Raw genomic sequence first — 19919 nt, forward strand, 5'->3', positions numbered from 1 at the left:
GGCTATGTCATAAACATTTCGGAATTTCAACGATTCACGTGACTTTGGCAGTTTGATACACGCTCTGAACCACTGATTTGAAACAAAAGATTCGTAAAGCTTCAAAGCTTCATGAAGCAGTGTTTTGAAATCGCCCATCACTAGATATCGTTGAATAAAGTCGTTATTTTGTTTTTTTGGTGCACAAAAAGTATTCTCGTCGCTTCATAACATTAAGGATGAGCCACTGTAGTCACATGAACTATTTTAAATATGTCTTTAGTACCTTTCTGGGCATTTGAAAGTGTTAATTATCTTGCTGGCAACGGAGGCCTCACTGAGCCATCGGATTTGATCAAAAATATCTTAATTTGTGTTCCGAAGATGAACGAAGGTCTTATGGGGCGTTCACACCAGATGCGACTTGCGCGAATAAATCGCGCTATTCGCACGTAGTTGGACACTTGAACATTTTGAGTTTACTCGCTTCATTCGCGCGTGAAATTCACTTCACAACAGACGCGAATTCGTGTCATGGGAGGGGCTCTCCCTCTCCTTTAAATATGTGTCCCTCAGACTCTTCCACTTCTTTTCTGCGCACTTCCTCTGAATACACACATCAACTCGTCAGCGGGAAAGTAGTTGTAAAATACGGCGAATAAGCTCAATTTGCCAGCTTTAGCTAGCTTGTAGTCTCAATATGTATATACGTATATAGCTCAAATTGAGTAAAGAGCGTTTTTTACAACTTACCAGATTGTCCGACCTCCTCACTCACTTTCTTCCAAGCAAGATCCTTTTTATTCCTGTTTCTATAATAGTACGAAGATGTATCGTACAGCTCCAGGTATCCACATACAGCGACGATGATTTTGTCCTCCATTGTTGTTTCGGATTTCTGCCTCTGCTCGCTACGTTGCAATACGTCACTACTAGAGCAAGCTCCTGATTGGTTAACGTGGCGCGAATATTCACCAAAGTTCAGATTTTTCAACTCGGGCAAATCACACGTTACGCACCTGAAACGCTCAATTCGCGCAAATCGTGCCGCAGGATGTCTATCGCGTCTTTGCATTGACTTAACATGTAAATCACTCACGCTTAACACTTCATTCGCGTCTGGTGTGAACGCACCATCACGGGTGTGGAACAACATGAGGGTGAGTATTTAATGACAGAAATTTCATTGTTGGGTGAACTAACCCTTTAACTGAATATATACATTTACTTGCACTACTGTTCAAAGGTCATATTTAAAAAAAAAAAAGAAAAAAAAGAAAAGAAACTGGTAATTTTATTCACCAAGGATGCATTAAATTAAAACACAGTAAAGACATTTGTGTTACAAAAGATTTCTGTTTCAAACAAAAAATCCTGGAAACAAAATGTATCATTGTTTCCAAAAAAATATTAAGCAGCACAACTGTTTCCAACATGGATAATAATAAGAAATGTAACTTGAGCAGCAAATCAGCACATCAGAATGATATCTGAAGGATCATGTGACACTGAAGTCTGAAGTAATGGCTGATGAAAATTTTGTTTTGCCATCACAGTTGCATTTTTAAAATACAGTAAAATAAAAAAAGTTATTTTAATTTTTAATGATATTTCACTATATTAGTGTATTTTTGATCAAATAAAAGCAGCTTTGGTAAACATAAGAGATTCTTTTAAGAACATTCAAAATATTTTACCACCCCCAAACTTTCGAACAGTAGTGTATGTAAGAACAAGCATTTCAATATTCATATATATTCATATTATATATTAAACATATAAATTGTATTTTTTTATGTTTTACTCAATGACACAACTTCAATTTATGAGCCATGTTTACAATTACTTTTTACCATCTCTGCCCCAAAGTAATTTTTAATGTATAATGTCAGTTCCCTTCAATTTCCCGCTTATGGGCTTATTGTATGTGTAGCAGTGAACATTGTTTACCTGGTACGTTCCCTGTAAAGTCCCCACAAGCAGAGTGACCTGCTCTACCACTGAGAGGTCGTGCTGCAACTCCTGCAGTTCCTGATACAGACGGGGCGGACCCAGAATGATACTTCCTGTCAATCAAAAATAACCAGCTTCACTTATCCAGTACTTAAATTTCACACCATGCTTTATCAGAGCATGACCCCTGGAGTGCGAAAAGCACCTGCAATCCAGGGTTTTCGATAGATGAGATGGTATTTCTGTGGATATGGCTTCCTGTAAGGTGCTGAATCATTCGAATATGTAATCGAGTCAGGACAGCTCGGTTACACTGTGAGCTATGCTCAAATAAAAAAGCACTTTAGTATTTCCTACACAATGCACATTCCTCCATTTCAAATAATTGATCTGCGACCTGCATAATGGTCTACAATGACACAGAAGACAAATTTCAGAATGATACCTGACCTTTAAAGAGGAAGACTCGTTGTGCTCTAGTCTTTCGCTTGAAAACTTTCCCTAATGCAAATCTAAACAAAATCAACTTAACTTTTAAAGACTTTTGGACAATCACAAAACTTTCATTTGTCAATACTCTCCAGTAGCTCCACTAACAAAGAGAATCGATACTGAAGATAGATCAATTGTTCCCATTGTTTGTGTAGCCACAGAGGCTAATGCTATAAGGAAAAGGAGCAGAGTATAAAATGAAGCCATTTGGAAATATGAAGCCCTTTAAGGGTGACGAAACGAACACAGGTGTCTCATTAGACGTGAAATGTACCATCGATTTGAATCCCCATTCCCTTTTTTGCAGTCTCTGCCTGCAAAATCAATAGCGGGGATGAATCTGCTCTATGTGTCCGACCGATAGCCCAGGAATGAGGAGTGTAATTAAATCCTGGAGCTGGATACGAAGACCGCAGGACTGTCTGGCCTTTCTGCACCTCCGCATTATCACATGACCTGTGTGCAGAATCGGGGCAGCACGGGCAATTGTTGACCCCCACCTAAACCTAATTTTCGAAGTACTGCTGGAAGGTCTGTCAGAGATCCTTCTCAGTCTCTGACACACCATCTACCTCTTTTTTCTCTCTAAACCTGTCTTTTCGCCTTTCACTGTCTGTCTAGATTTCCATCCACTTCTCTTTGCACCTCTACATCTTTCTTCTGCTGTTTTGTCTGTCTCTTTCTAACCTTTAGAAATTTAATAGGGTCTTCAACTCACACAGCCACAGAGACATCTGTCATTGGCACGACTTGATCAATAGCAGGCACATTTAAATAAAAATAGGAACAGTGAGCCCCTACAGCGCAAGCTGGCAGACTGCTCTTCCGGTTGCCATGGCAAGGCCTCAGGCGGGCCTACAGGTTTGTGGGATTGTGGCCCACCTAGGCCTCAGGTGAATGTGCTGACTTGTAATCCAGACTAATCCGTTGGTGTGCTGGGATCTGGTTTTCACACTATTGCATGGTATTCTGCCATTTCCACTAGTCTATCTCTCTCACACACATTGTCATATGTAAACTGACACACACGTTGGCCGGCCACCAGCAGAGGCCTATATGCAGACACAATACAGCCTAAAGTCAACAAAGCTGTTGCCAAAAGGGCCACTAAAATTTGGATTTCTCATTCAAACCTATGCTCTTTAACTAACATCCATATAAGTGTGCTTTTACATGTACAATTTTTTAGCCAGGATCTGCCTGGCACATGTTTAAACAAATAGAAAAAAAGTGTGCATGTCCATTAAGAAAACTAGTCTGTGATAATTTCCAGGGGCTAAAGTGTGATGCCCAAATAAAACTGCACCAGTGTAAGAGAGACAAAAATAGGAACTCTACGCTCTTTTAAAGGCACAATATGTAAGATTTTTAGATTCCAAAAACCCACTAGAACAATATTATATATTTTGTTGACTTGTGTAATTACATTATCCCATGTTTCCAAGAATGTTTAAATGCAGAGAAATAAGCTATTTTAACCAGGACACGGATGTGTCTCTGCGTCGCCTATCAATGACATCATACCTGCGTTACCCTCGGTCTCCAGTTTTATTTTGTAGAAACCATGGAAACACCAAAGACGCTTTAATATATTATGTGTTTTATTAGACAGGTGAGCAACTATTTGGATACATTCATCGACAGAAAGCTAATCATTGTTATATAGTTCAACACAGTAAGCCTTATTGTTTAAATCTTGTTTTCCTGATTTACAGCGAGTACCATGTTTTACCATGCCTAATATCGATCTAGTTTACTGCAGTTTGCAACAAGCGTCTCATAGTATCCGCCAAGCGAACAGACAGAGTTAACAACTTTCAACACACAAATGTATCTAATATGATAAAATAGCGCTGTGTTACCTCACATACACTTGACCGGAAGAAGCGGAAGCGCTCTTCTGTGGCAAAATAAAAGCTTCACCGCTCTCAAGCCGTGTCACGCTCCCACTTGTTTCTCATTAGCAATCGCTCCAGCGGCTTTCAGCCACACCCTGCTTCATACTACAGTAATATTAATAAATCTTTAATACATTTGCCTATTACTATGATCTCTGTGCGAGTCCTGTCAGATTCTCTTCCACCGGCTGTAGATGTGAAGACAACACCTCCCATGACTCTGCGAAATCAAGGCATCATCAAGCTACACCTTTGTTTTGAATAAGCGACCTCTAGCGGCGAAAAACTACATTTTGTCCCTTTAACCTGCTTAAATTGTCTATTAAATGTTATTATACTATATTATATTATTATAATTTAATAATATAATTTATAATTATATTATATTATTATAATTATATATTATATTATAAAGAACAATAAAACAATAATGATAATCTACATAATTTATGTTAAAACACTATAAAAATAAAAAATAATTATAACAAAATTAATAATAAAAATATATACCATGTTAAATTATATTAGATTATAATAATAACACACACAATTTATATATAATTCATATTAAACAATATAAAAAGTAAAATCAAATATTAATAATAATGATATTAATATTATAATATAATTTGTATTATAAAACGGTTAGCTCCTGTCCTTGATTCTGATTGGTCAATAGCTGTGTTTTATTCATGATAAAACATGGCTATGACCGCTTCACCCAACGGTTCTGTGTATCACTACACCACTCTTAGCAAGGTAAACTGCATGTTCTCAATTGATATTGTTCATTGAAGCTTACTGTATTATGTAGAAGAGTATTGTGAGAAAAAGATGAGCGAGTTTATTACCTGCATTCAGATTTAGCATTTTCATTCAGGTCAGTCCTATGTTCATAATAAAAAAATAAGTTTAAATGTCCGATGTATTATCCTGTCCTTTTAACAGTTAAGGTGTTTTCCCGTGACTGACAGCGCTAGTCAAAGCATTTGTCAGTTGCGTCTTGTTCCGTGTTCACAACAATTCAGTCTTTTCAATGTAAAAGTCTTCGCTACTGAGTGACTCACTCATAAAGACAGTCTTTGCCACCATCTAATGGCGTAATAATGTAACTTCTGTAGCTGTTCATGGTCAGGGACTATTTTTTCCAGTGGAAGGAAGGCTTTAGTGAAAGTTTACTTCATGAAAGTTGCATTGATACATATTTTTGGCTTTAATATTTGTATTGTGTGGTAACCGTTTTATAAAAGCAATAAGGTACTTGAGGCTAGTGCTGTATCGTTGTGCCTAACAACGCCCTTCAGCCGTGACTTATTCACGATAGAGCACAGCCTCTCATACCTTATTGCTTACATAAATCATCATCATTATTAGTAGCAGTAGTATATTTATTAATACTGTATTAGATATATTATATATAATTTATATTAAAACGATATAAATATTTTTCTTGTTCTTATTCTTGTGTTGTCGATGACCATATTTACTTTGTTTAAATGGCAGAAGTCTAGAAATATTTCAGCAGCAATATAAGCACTTGTGCATAACATCCCCATTTGTGGGCAGAGCCACATCTCACGGCTCACAAGGGCCTCTAAGGGTGCTTTCACATTAGCACTTTTGGTGCGCTCCCGGGTTCGATTGACGTCAGAGTTCGGTACGTTTGGATGATGTGAACACTGTCTTCTGAACTCGAGTGCGCACCCGCGAACCGAACCCGAGTCTGCTTAAAAAGGGTGGTCTGGGGTGCGGTTCAAGTGAACTCCGGTACGGTTCGCTTCTGAAATGAATGCAAACGTACCAAATTTCAGAAGTGAACCGCTATTAAAAGCCGTATTATTTGATAAAAATGTGTGTTTGTGTGTGTGTTTCACTCACTTTCCCGACAAGCGTGACTGACGTGCTGCAAGCAGAGAGCTGTAGTGTAGCCTTTCTCATTTCTGCTCGCCTTCAGCGTTCTACATTCGCAGCAGATAGAGGCAAGTGCCGTTATGAACAAAACGGTTCTAAAACAAAAATATAAAAGTGAGGAGAGCAACGTTATGAATTTTGCTGCCTTCTCCTGCGCCGTTGTTACTAAGCAATGGAGTAAACAGCTGCTGGTTTGATGACGCAAACGAACCGCAGTTCGGACCCAAATAATATAATGTGAACACAGTCCAGTGGGGGCAGGGGAGGGGGGAGCAATCGAACTCGGGTTTGGTCCAGGCAATCGAACCAAGTGTGAAAGCACCCTAAGATTTGCCGTATGCTACTGTTTTATACTGCTTCATACTGGCAGCAGCAGAGGCTTTGCTTTTCCTGGAATGCTGGCCTATTCCATCAATAAATTAGGGCACTGGGGCCTGCAGGAGATGAAAAATGAGTCCATTTTGAGGTACGCTGGGGGAGCATGGGATCTGATTTGGGCGAGGAGCCCCATGGAGTGACATCACAAGGGAGGAGAGATGTGATGCAGGCCAGGCAAAACAGGGTTGTGTGTCTATGTGCTGCTATTAATAGCTGAAGATAGACACATTCAGACACAGTGGACCAGACTACGACAAAAGTTTCTGGAAAATGGTGATTAAAGTGGCGGCTTCACGTTACTTAACCAAAAGTGTGTGCTAACAGTGCAAACAGATCATTGAATAGAGTAAAAGAGAGAGACACGTTCTGCCTTATATCTCATCACAGACAAAGATACCGAAACAAAATATTCGAAAAAGCATAGGGGCGCTTAAATAAAATGTATTCTATACTATATCTTTATACTATATTTATTTTATTTTTCCCTGTCACTATTTTTATTTCTTGTATTGATTATTTGGCAACACTTCATGTCAAACAATCATGCCAGTATTTTGAAATTTAAATTGAAGGATACAGAAAATGATGAGAATGACAAATTGGAAGTAGATGGGAGGCTACTTCTGAGTTATAAAGAAGCATGAAGAGAACTGAGGCAGATAAATTGGGCAGAATGCTGTTTTATAATGATTTTAGAGAGAAATAAGGTATAGGGGGCATAAGAGGTCTTCTGAAGACTCCTGCCCGCGAGCTGTCTGCTAGGCCCCAGCATTAAACATCTTCTGTCATCTAATTTCCTAGCTCCCCTGTGTGCACAATCCAACATGGGTGTTCCAGAGACAACGCCATTAATATTTCAGCTCAGAAAGCAAAAGGCTTAAACAGCCAGAACCTGTACATCCTGATAACACTTTGTACCTGGAGCTCTGTCAGCATATTTATCTTGGTGCCCCACAATTGCTCTCTTCCTCCTCCACGTCTTCGAATTCAAAACACAATAATGTTTTGTAAGAGTGTTCAGCCCTGATTCCAATCTCCTGAACTTGCTCTCTCTGATTGGAACTGGAGGTGGAAATAATGCGCCAAGACTGATGACAGCACACTGAATATGTTTGTGGTCTATCAAACAGTGAAATAAGATTGCTTAGGCTGTGCCTCTGTTGTTCTTATCTACCTCGCCTGAGATACACTCATCTGCAGAGGCCATAAAAAGGTGCATTTCTCACAAGAAACGGACAATTATTTCAAAATGTCTAAGAGACTCACATCAAGGGTGCATGTTATCTGATTGTTTAGAAAGTAGCAGCACCAACAGCAATTGCCATTACCTGATCCCGAAGAGCCGCCTGAACGCTTGACGCCTCCAAGCTGATAAAGAGTGTCCTTGGTTTGGGAGCCCTCTTGACCCACTTCAACCACCTGAACCTGCTGCAAGGGGGCACTCCATTTCAGAGTGTACTTGGGACCTACTGGAACCAGACTGCTAATGTCAGGGGGCCCCCTGGTGGTGACAAGAAGAACAACAACATGTCAAAATGTATTTGCATTGTCATAAAAAGAAGGACCCTGACTTGATCACACAGAAAAACATTTGGTGTAGGATTCATTTGGATGTGATATTGTAAAAGATACTCCAATACTCATTTTATTTACAACTTTAAAAATATTTTTTTACAGATCAACTGTGATTACATTGTGGAAGTCTGGACCTTCAATTGTTGGGGGGGTTGTAATTATTCATGTTTTGTTGTAACGTGGAATTGCCATCACCTCGTTAAGATCTTCTAAATGAGCATGTCGAGCCACGTTTTAGTAAAACAGAGACCTAACATGCTGCAGTGGAAAGACTAGCTCAAGAGCTTTGAGATTCAGTATCAGCGCAAGCTTTTTCACTTAGCTGTTTACCTTTTGCACTGCTGAGATGTGATCAATAGAGCTGTCATAGATAATCTATTTGAGTGGAACAGAGGAGCGCCTTTATGCCTGTGATCTATGGGGATAATTCCTGTCGCTGGAGCTAAACACCCTGCTATTTGTTCCCAGATAATGAAGGCCCATTTGACTGTGCCCAATTCTGTCCTGTGTCTTAGCCATTAGCGGCTAACCCCCTCACACTGACTGCGGCATATTGGGGCAACATCACAGTAATGCTCCTGGAGACTCAGAAGTCTGTATTTAGATCGGCTGATGAGCGGCAATCCGTCAGTGTGGCCTTAAGGGGAGACTGAGGGACAAAGATAAAGTCAATCGACCTTGTCCTGAACACGTACTTGACGTTGATGTTGGCACAGATGAGCATGTCACCGAAGAGAAAGACTTTTCGCTCCTTAGACTTGAGGACTTGTCCTCTTTCGCCGTACACCGTCTCAATCAGCGTCTCGCAAAGGATCAAAGAGCTCTGTTCAGAGTTCAGCAGCTGAAGAAAAGACAGGGGAGACACTGATTACACGCAAGTCTTACAAAATAGAGGCTACCAATTACATGGATACACACTTACTTAGAAGCCACAGTGTGACATACAAGATACTTGAAAGTTCACAGAAAGGCAGCACAAAAGATTGGAAACAAAGCAGTACATTTGAGTAAAAAGGAAAAGTTGGGGAAATAAAACCCAATCTTTTAAATAGAATTGAGAAGTGTAGACTTACATCCACAAACTATATAAATTTGAATGTGCACTATAAAAAAGGAGGGTTCCTAACTAGAACTGTATCTGTTTTGACTGAAAAGTTCATGTACTATAAATCCTGTACTTTCAAATAAAGCTCCTTTATGGCAGAATTTCTGAATCTTTTTTGCCTTAGAGGGTTTGCCCCATTAATTTGATATCAATTTGAGAAACATTGAGATGTATGCACTAAAGTAAAGAGGAACCATTTAAATTACAATAATATATCGAAAAGGTTTGGAGAAGAAACATAATAATTGTATTGTAAGAAAATCCCTTCTACTTTAGTGAATAAAACTCAAAATATGTTTCTGGGTCAAAGCGTTTCAAAATGATGGAGCAGGATTTTCTTAAAAAGACCAAAGTGTTTTTTATACAATTTTTATACAAATCACACAAAATCAGTTATTGTAACCTTTTGAGAGCCCTGCTATTTTACTTATGTTTCTGTTTTAAAGTTTTAAAGGTCCACTATGCAGGATTTTCAAAAAAAGAAAAAAAATAGACTCATACAAAAATAATGCTTCTCAATCATTTCTTATAGTCCACTAGAAGTGTGTGGTGGTGTTTGTGTCTACAGAGACACTGCCCTGTGCTTGTATTTTCTTATTTTCTTCTTGAACTCCTGTGCTCGGGACGTTTCTGGGCTGCAAACTTTGGCCAGTGGGTGTGTCGCTCCAGCCAATAACGACGCACAGCGAGGGTGAGGGCGGGACTGTTATCGTCTACGTCTGATGCTCAAAAAGCTCCGCTATGTTGTAGTATCTCAACACACACACACAAAAAACAGTTTGCTAATGTTGCTATTGCTTTATTGACTGCTATCTTTAACTCGACAGATTACGTTTTTTTATGACACATGAAATACCAATATTTGGGAAAAAAAAAAAAAAATAGCAAAACAGCTTGTCACTCATTATCCAGCTGCATGTGCAACTGTTCAAAAGAGAGCTTGCACAAATGTCAGTGTTCCGGCTGCAAGGAGTGGCCAAGTTTGAATGTTGTGTTTACTAACATTAACTGAAAATCCTGCATAGTGCACCTTTGAAAAGATAAATTCTGTCATTATTTACTCACCCTTGTGCATTTCCAAACCTGTAGGACTTAAATCTGTGAAAAAGATTTTTTTTTTTTTTGGTTTTTTCTCTCGTCCATACAGAGGAAGTCAGAGGTAACCAAACGGTTTAATTACCAACATTCTTCAAACTATCTTTTTTTGAGTTCCAAGTCATAGTGATTTGGACATGAGAGTGAATAAATGTTGACAGTATTTTCCTTTTTGGGTGAATTATCCCTTTAAAGTGTGCAATGACTGCACCACTAACTTCGCCAAACAAAACTGCAAAAAGACTGACTTAGGGCTGCACGATATATCGTTTTAGCATCGAAATCGCGATGTGCGCATCGGCGATAGTCACATCGCAGGATGCGCGATGTCTAGTATAGGGATCCTTAATCCTTACGGACCAGACACAATGGTTCAAAACGCAGGTGATTCTCTGATTAACTGCAAAGTTTGACCATCATACAATGAAAGTTTATCATTTGAACGTGTTTTAGGTCCTGTCAGTTTAAAAATTCAAGATATTTTAAACCATTTGAGCACATGAAGACGGGCGGCTGTTTTATGTGCGCACAGGCACACACACACACAGAGACAGAGCCGTGCAGACGCACGTGAGCACCGCATGCCATTCTCTTCTGCGTCTATTTTTGCTTGAACAGACACATACATGCAAAAAAATTATCTAAATGCACATAAAAGATCGCCTATCATCCTAAACACAATTGATTATGGCTTAAATGGACGAAACAATTGAGAAAGAAAACCGGATGTGTAACAGTATTTTGGATCCGCGCCAGATAAAAATCGCTTTTGTAGTTTTAACAGATTAATTATGTTTAATTTATATGGTAAGACTATGTATTATTTTACAGTATTATTTTACATTTGATTATTCAATTTCTGTACCTGAATACTGTTAGACTTACCTGGAAAATATAAAGCACTGTTTATTTCATTTGTATCTTTGTTCTATTATATTTATCTATGATTGTAATTTGTTCATATATATATTCACTCACCTACAAAATCACCTCAATCATCCTAGAATGATTAATTCTTTCCAAATAGAGCTATTCAAGTCAGCTGGAATTATTATTATTTTTTTTTTTTTTTTTTTTCATATTGCAATATATATCGCAGAAAAACAAAATATTGCAATGTCAATTTTTTCCAATATCGTGCAGCCCTAGACTGACTGTTTTTAAACAGGTTTCCTGAAAACCCCCATCTGCAACTGGTTGAAGACACAGGTAGACAAGCTCCAAACTGCCTGGCTTGACATGCATACTACGTTCATTTGTGTAGTGTATAGTCATTCTATATTTCTCCTGAATGCATAAGATGGGGAAAAAAATATTTCTACTGTGTTAGGAGACAGTCCCAGAGTTCATCCTCATTACATCAGCAATAATATAAGCGGCATCACAGCAGCAAAACCCAATGTCCAGCGGCTCAATAAATATTGCGTGTTGGTGTTTGATCAGTCAGGAGAGTAGTTTTATAAATAATGCATCTGCTTCTGTAGCCCCAACACGCAAAATGAGTTGCCGGATCTAGAGGGAATTGGCAACACTGCTTGGCCTTTGTTGAAATGCATTGAAAAATTAGACCTTCAGTCAGTCAGTCAGAAGGCATGCTCCAGGCTCTGTGTTTTTATATAGTAAGAGCGCCCCCTATAGGCTGAAGAGGCAAACAGAATGTTGTGGGAAAGGACAGATACCCTTTTCAGGGACTTTGAGAGTGTGACTGAAATGGTTTGTAAGTTTGTATGGATGTTTGTGTGAGTGTGTGAGAGAGAGTGAGACAGAGGTGTATGTGATGTGCTTGCTGAAGAGTGACAGGCAGACGCTGCAGTCTTAGCCTGTGCACCATACTATATTTACTGGCCTACTAACTCAGATAGTCTGAGACAGACGATGAATATTTCATTGCGTGTATATGGGGTAATGAAACTGACTGTTTCACACAGGAATGCAGCTGAAATCTCTGAAAAAAATGGTCAGGTTGGAGCCACTGCACAAAAAGTGCACAAAGGGACATAAGTTCAAACCCTCCCCATTTTTTCCTAAGCTCGCAATGCATTTTGGGATTTTTTTTTCTCTTTTTTGGTAACTTAGAAGGCAGTATACACCCTTCACATGGAGAGTGCACCTATAATGCCTTACAATGCTGTCTCTTTGCATAATGCCTTACAATGCAGGTCTGTTTGCAACAGATCTAAAGAGACATAGGGACACAGGTTCAAACCCTCCCCATTTTTCACTAAGCTTGCAATGCATTCTGGGATTTCAACATCAGAAGGAGAAAGTGAGAGAGATGCAGACTAAAGGAGAGAGAGAGAGAGAGAGAGAGAGAGAGAGACAAATGACTGCAGCAGAGGAAGGCGAGACACACAGCGATATAGACAGATAAAGAGAGAAAGTAAAACAAGCGAACCAAACAAGAGATACTGAAAGCAACTTAGACTTTCCAATTAAGTGTCTCATTTACTCTCTAATTCCTCTTATTCAGAAATGTATTTGTTCGGATTTGCAGCAGCTGGCCTGTGATATGAGCATGGTAATGGAAGAGAAACACCCCTGCCATGTATTCAGGCACCGCTGTAGCGCATTAATGGACATCATTGCTCGCTGATGATTCCGTGAAGAAAAATGCAGGCCGGTGATAACAGGGATGAGTTGGTTATTTTCAGGGTCAGCTGTAATGTCCAGGTACTTGGCAGGCTGTTTGAAGGCTGTTTGTCAGGTGATGGAAACCAACAGTGGCCTTGTGAGCATTTAGATGTGTAATAGAATGTAAGGTTTAAAACACATTATTAAATTGCATTCAGTTGTCTTAGATTATTAGTTAAGCAAGGTCTAAAATTACGTTTATGACATGTGACTCTAGTGAGTTTGGGCTTAAAAGTCAAGGCATATTGTGCAACATAAATGGTGTATTTTGTCAAAATGTATGATCAGGGCTTAGGTCACGACTGAAAACATTGCCTGGTTGTTCTACATTATTAATCGTGTCATGTTCTGACACATAGAAGAAATTGAAATGGTACCACACAAACCTAAGCAAGACCTGCACTAATATCTGCAATGTTTTGCATTGAAAAGAAAAAAATTCAGAGTGCCCACAGGCTGTCGTTGTGGCTGTAGACTTTATTATTCAGAGCATACCTGAGGTTATACGATTAGAATGTGAAAGGAACCATAAATAACAAGATATTTATGATGAATAATATATAGACAAGCTAGTATCAACATTATTAACTGAAAACCTCTCCCTTTCCTTCTCTCTTTCTCTCTCATACACACAAACACAGTCAGTCAGTGATGGACAGAGGCCAATGGGCAAATTTGGCCAGGATGCTGGGGTTACACCCCTACTCTTTTTTCGAAGGACATCCTGGGATTTTTAATGACCACAGAGAGTCAGGACCTCAGTTTAACGTCTCATCCGAAGGGAGGTGCTTTTTGACAGTATAGTGTCCCCGCCACTATACTAGGGCATTAGGACCCACACAGACCACAGGGTGAGCACCTGCTGGCCTCACTAACACCTCTTCCAGCAGCTACCTAGTTTTTCAATGGAGGTCTCCCATCCTGGCACTAACCAGGCTCAGCCCTGCTTAGCTTCAGTAGGCAACCAGTCTTTGGCTACAGGGTGATATGGCTGCTTAAATCTGCTTACCTCAAGCTCTTTTCACCTTCCTCTTTCAACGCTTCCTCTTTTTTTCAGCAAACATAAAAACTACAACTGCCAAAGTGTGTTTAATCACGGTCTTTTTGTTTACCACTAGCGCATGCTAATGACGTATTATTATTCTATAGAAACTTGCATCGTAGCCTATGAGTCAACAGGTTTCATCATCGTACAGTCTACATGCTTGTCGTACCCAAGTTTAAAAGGTCCATGTTGCACAATGTGATTTGTAATGATCTTATAGGATTGCTAAAATCGTGCAATGTATCCTGGGCTTAAGACATTTCACACAAGTTTTTTAATCAAATGATAAAATAATTAATATATTGTACAAAATTAAAACAAAGCATTGTGACACTTTCTGGTTGTCAAATGCAAATGGAACATGTCCATAGTTAATGTGATGAACCATATCTGTAGCTCTCTGCAAGGAGAGCTGTGTGAACACAATGACCTTGGGACCAGCTGGTGAAAAGTAATTGCAAAAATGTCTAAGAAAAGGGAAGTCAGAATGAAACCATGAAATGGTTTTGGGATTAGGAATTATACTGTTGTGATTACATCAAGGCAACAACATCCTGCTATCACAGCTGAGTAACTGTGCGCATGTGTGTGTTTTCTCACCTTGCTGAGAGAGCGGTCACTGACACAGCGAGCCAGCTGCTGCGTCTCAGTGATCTGATCAGCCACCCTTTTCTGCTCATTGAGTTTCTCAGCAAGGGTCTCCAATTCAGTCAGAGCCAATTGTAAGGGCAACCTGTCCACATGGCCAGTGGGAGTGTTCTTCAGCATGTCCTAAAGACATAGAGAGAGAATGAATGAAACGGCAATAATAGAGTGAGAATAGAAGAAAGACGCCAAGTGAACAAGTAAAAGAAGCAGAAATAATCATTCGAGGAAGCTAATGGCAAAGCATAATGACTGCACCTCTACCGCAGACAACACATTAGCCATTGTGATGTTCTATAGTACTATTAGCATTCATTTAAAGCCGCTGGTACCTTTACTCCCACTCAACAGCAAGAAAAGAGGGTCAGAACAACGGTACATGTCACATTCAGGAGAAAAGCATGATGCCATCCCTCTAGGAATCATTACCTCAGAGCTGTGTACTGAAACAACAATCATTCACAAACTCTCTGAGAAAGAGAGGAGAGTGCATAGACAGTGGCGACAACCCAACATTTTCTAATTAGACAAACATTTTGCTCACTTATGCAGAAAATATTTAGCGTAAAATGACATATTAGCATTCAATATCGGCGTCAATAAAATGTACAACCCTGTTGAGTCAGATACAATTAACCTACACAAAATTCTAGTATTGCATTCATAACATTCATGCTATACAATTTAAATGGTGATGTGATAAATGTAAAGGTAAATGAAAATTCTCAATAATGGAAATAGTTATATTTTGTTTCTACATATTAATGTTAGTCAATAAAAACAAATCCTCAAATAATATACTGCAAAAAAAAAAAAACATTCTTAGTAATTTGCCTTGCATTTTTGGCTTTTTCAGAAACAATATCAAAACATCTTTAAAACAAGATGAATTTACTCATAATAAGACTTTAAAGACAATATATCTTAAATTTAATGTTTTCTTTATATTCACAGTTTTGTTTTTTTGTTTGTTTTTTTGAAGCATAACTCAAGCACCACTGGTTCACATCCAAGTCACACAAGTCAATAATTGTGAATGCAAAGATGAATTAGAGCTGTGGCAAAACAGAGGATTGTCAATAAAAAAAATAACTTACTTAAAGGGAACCCCTGGTTTAATATAACGTAAATAATGTCTCTTACTGAAATATGTAGTAGAAAACCCATGAAAGATTTACGTTATTTAAAAAATTCATGACATATTTGGACAATGGGCGGCGCTATTTTGTTTGCGTTCTATGTCGGTGACGTCAAATGGTTGCACTCACTGCTTTACTGACACTGTCATATTGCTATTTTTAACGCAACACAACTCAGAATATAATATACAATGCCTCATTGTGCAGCTTTTGGTTGTAATTTTCAGTCGATGAGCCACAAGAGAAGCGATGTAAGTCTTTACTGCTTTCCTAGCGATAAGAGGAGAAAAGAATGGGAAGTTGTGAAGAATGTGGACGAATAAAACTTCCTAACTGCGTCTTTGTTCTCTTCACTTTAGCCCTGATGACTTTGAGTCTTTTTATCTGTATGTTTTGGTGCAACGGTAATCTAGTAACGCATACAGGTCTTAATATCCGCGGGGTTCCTTTTAAAACCCAATCAGCCTTTTCAATATGAGCCAGAGCTCAAAATTAGTGAGGATGAAAACATCGAAGACATGCAATGTCTCTGTGGCTATTCGAACTACTGTTGTATGATTGACGTGTAGAAATCGTCTTATCACCTGATGCATACACGCAGTTAAACATGCTGAGAAGATGCTACTGTTTATGCGATCACAGATATCTCGTGCATCACAGCGCACGCGAGCTTTGAGGCAGTCTGTCTCAATCCAGATGTGTTATAGGCTTACCTTCGTCAGTCTCCACGACAGGCGCGGCATTTGGTTAAAGCCTATGCTTATATCCATCGGCAACTGAAAGCTCTTTCAGCTGTGGTCTTCTAAAAGCCTCAAAGGCGCCAGGGCTTGTGAAGAGAATTAAAACACGGATCTTTAGGAAGTTTTATTTGTCCACATTCTTCACAACTTCCCATTCTTTTCTCCTCTTATAGCTAGCAAAGGCTTACATCGCTTTTCTTGTAGCTCATCGACTGAAAATTACAACCAAAAGCTGCACAGTGTGGCATCGTATATTATATTCCGAGTTGTGTTGCGTTAAAAATAGCAATATGACAGTGTCAGTAAAGCAGTGAGTGCAACCATTTGACGTCACCAACATAGAACGCAAACAAAATGGCGGCCCCCATTGTCCAAATATGTCATGGATTTTCTTAAATAACGTAAATCTTTCATGGGTTTTCTACTACATATTTCAGTAAGCGACATAATTTACGTTATATTAAACCATACACCAGGGGTTCCCTTTAAAAAGTCGCTATTTTATGACACTTTTATGGTGCATATTTTGGCCCTTTTAAAATAAATTGAAATTACCAGCCATGCTGAATGGGAAAGGGCAGCTTAGACATTTTGCCTAACATCTCTTTTTCATGTTTCAAATAAAATATGTCTGTTTGTGGTTGATTTAAGCCACTAAAAAAAAAAAATAATAATAATAAAAAAAAAGAAAAAAAGAGAGAAAGCAGATAAAAGAAAGGTCTCAGCCTGTCGTCAGATCTTGTTCTGTTTAATATGTGATTAAACACTACTCTAAAGTCAGAGCATTGAAGAAAAAAAAAATCCTTATTCACATTCATAACTTATCTATCAAAATTCACAGGTAATCGATGCCTACTGGGGTATGAAATGAAGTGCCACAGCTCCTCCCGCATGAGAAACTTCAGCACTGTATTCCTCACTTGCTCCTTGTCCATAGAAATGAACAAAAGTGAAGGAAGGACATGAGAGGAAGCAAAATGGTGGTGCTAACAGTTTGGCAATGGAAATTTGGCAAATTCATGACATTTCACTGCCATCTGAGATCCGCTGGCTGAAGAGGTCAATGTGATATTTCTGAAGTAGATCTTGATAATTCTCTGACATTTCAACATGTAAGTTGTGTGTGTGACCGACTGGATATTTGAAATGTTTTTGTTTGTTTTTCAACCAAAAAAAATAAAAAATTAGTTCACCCTCATGCTCAGCCTCATGTCTTTCCAAATCCATTTGACTACAGGGCACAAAAGGGATGGAATCAGAATATTTGAAAAGTATATATTATCCTATATTATTTGGGTTTCACAGAAAGTTTTGAGTGAATTAACTCTTTTATTCAAGCAAAGTGCATGCTTGTTTTTGGTTTATGCAAGTTCTCTGTATAAAAATCAGACCTTTGAGTCCATGATACACACCCAATGCCGAGTCATGGGCGAGAGCCAAGGGGAGAATAAACTTGTGAGACAATAGGCTGCCAGAAGACCCGGCATGGTCTTTGCCAGTCATTCAGTTTCTAATAGACTTATTTGGCAACTAATTTCCAGTTACTTGAAGGAGTGCGCCCCCTCCAGCACTCTGAACGACGGCACTGTGTGAATAGTTTATGGGTAAATACTGACCTGCAGGAGGAGTATGAATTGAGGAAAACGCTGAATAGGCTTCACCATCAGACCGTAGAGGGTTATGCGGTCAATGCTGGATGCCTGCTTCTTCTGAAAAAGTAAGGACAAGAGCCAATTGAGAGAGAAGCAAATAAAAAGAAAAGGTTAGACAGAGTCATTTCCACATACACAGTGGAAGAATCTTGACACTCAAGGGAGTCAGAAAGGTGGGTGGAGGTTAGCATTATGCTATTGATTCTTTTGTGCCTGCTAGCAGACTATGGCAGTCATTAGGCTGCACACTGTCAGAGAGTACGTAGGTGTACTTGAGAACCCTCTAGCAGGTTTCAAAGCAGGGATATTAGACCACAGTTAAGTAAGTATTTGTGGAGTTCAGCTGCTTTTACAGATGTTAAAGATTATAGTTACTGTGAAAATGTGTTGCCATGATAACACCACATGCATATTTTGTGCTTTATGTAACTTTAAAGAACAGATAACCTCAGTCTCACATTTACAAGGCAAAATATTTTGAATAAAAAATAAAGGCGGAATGATCCGAGCAAAAGATGTTCTCACTCTCAGACTAACCTCGAAGCTATTAAAATTAATGTTCAATGACTCATTTTTCAATTAAAATATTGAAAATTCCTTGAAAAAAAAAAATGAAAAAAAAAAAAAGGAAAATTACTTGAGAAGCAGCATTGCATTAGATATTAAGACTTTTTGGAGAATGAATCTTTAATAGGAAAATCAAGAAATTTCTGTACTGTTTTTTAACTTGTTTATACTTGGAAAAAGTGAAAAAAAAAAAAAAAATGCCATTGCAGAAAGACAAAATAAAGTAAGTGTGATCCAAACATCATTGACTCCATTGACTTTCACTGTATGTACAACTATTTGAAAAAAAAAAAAAAACTTTTATGTGCCACAGGAGGGGAAAAAAAAAAAAAAAAAAAACACATTTGTAACAACATAAGAAAACATACTTCTAAATAGAATTTTTTGCAGTGCAATTGAAAAAAAAAAAAAAAAAAAAAAAAAAAAAATGACAGGAAAGAATTCAATAATCCATATAGCAGCACAGCTCAGCAAAAGACAAAGGTGATTTAGGGCTATTGGCAGCAAATATCAGCTCTTACCTTGAGGAACTCCAGAAATGCTGGTTTAGACATGCAGGCTTTCTTAATGAGGGCCATGGCATTGGTGAAGTTATTGACATAATCACTATATACGTCCAACACCATTGACTTCGAGAACTATGGGGAATGCAGAGAGAAGATTGTTTAGATAAATCATATTTCACTTAGTTTTAAGTTCATTTTCTGCTTTAGGCATCTCTTCTGAGCTGAGACTGCTCTTGAATTTTGCTGTTGTGGTGGGCAGGCCACTCTAAAGGTGATTAAAGGGCAAAGGGATGGAAGTAAACAGTAATTTTAGTGTGGTATTTATGCAGTGCAGCAGCACTGTTTGCCATCTCAGAGACCTAAACATCTTTGACAGTCCATTACTGCTGGGTGTTTTAGAGCAGGCAAAATGGCAGCCATCCATTCGCTCTGCTTTGATTGAAGCTGAACAGACCTGCTGACAGCAGCAGTGCTCGCAGGACTTGGAGAGGACATTAACGAGCCACAAATAGATGTTAACCCCTGTCAAACTGTACCTTCCCTCTGGGGCCGCCAAGTATGGCAGGAAATGATACACATGGGTAAAGATGTTATTATCAACAAACACA

The 19919-nt window shown here is 38.7% G+C and overlaps 1 protein-coding gene across 9 annotated transcripts in view; it reads right to left on the bottom strand.

Annotated features, from left to right (window-relative positions):
• arhgef10la (Rho guanine nucleotide exchange factor (GEF) 10-like a) overlaps positions 1-19919 on the bottom strand; it is a 136265-nt gene that overhangs the window by 67589 nt on the left and 48757 nt on the right. For all 9 annotated transcript variants that reach the window (XM_051911700.1, XM_051911696.1, XM_051911702.1 and 6 more), the window contains 6 exons: positions 19327-19443; positions 18203-18295; positions 14663-14833; positions 8882-9027; positions 7940-8112; positions 1930-2045 (listed from right to left, as the gene is read on the bottom strand). In XM_051911700.1, coding sequence (XP_051767660.1) covers positions 1930-2045; positions 7940-8112; positions 8882-9027; positions 14663-14833; positions 18203-18295; positions 19327-19443 — 816 coding nt within the window. The remainder of the gene's footprint in view (positions 1-1929; positions 2046-7939; positions 8113-8881; positions 9028-14662; positions 14834-18202; positions 18296-19326; positions 19444-19919) is intronic.

Source organism: Ctenopharyngodon idella, chromosome 11 (assembly GCF_019924925.1).
Source record: "Ctenopharyngodon idella isolate HZGC_01 chromosome 11, HZGC01, whole genome shotgun sequence".
In the NCBI taxonomy this organism is placed as follows: Eukaryota; Metazoa; Chordata; class Actinopteri; order Cypriniformes; family Xenocyprididae; genus Ctenopharyngodon; species Ctenopharyngodon idella.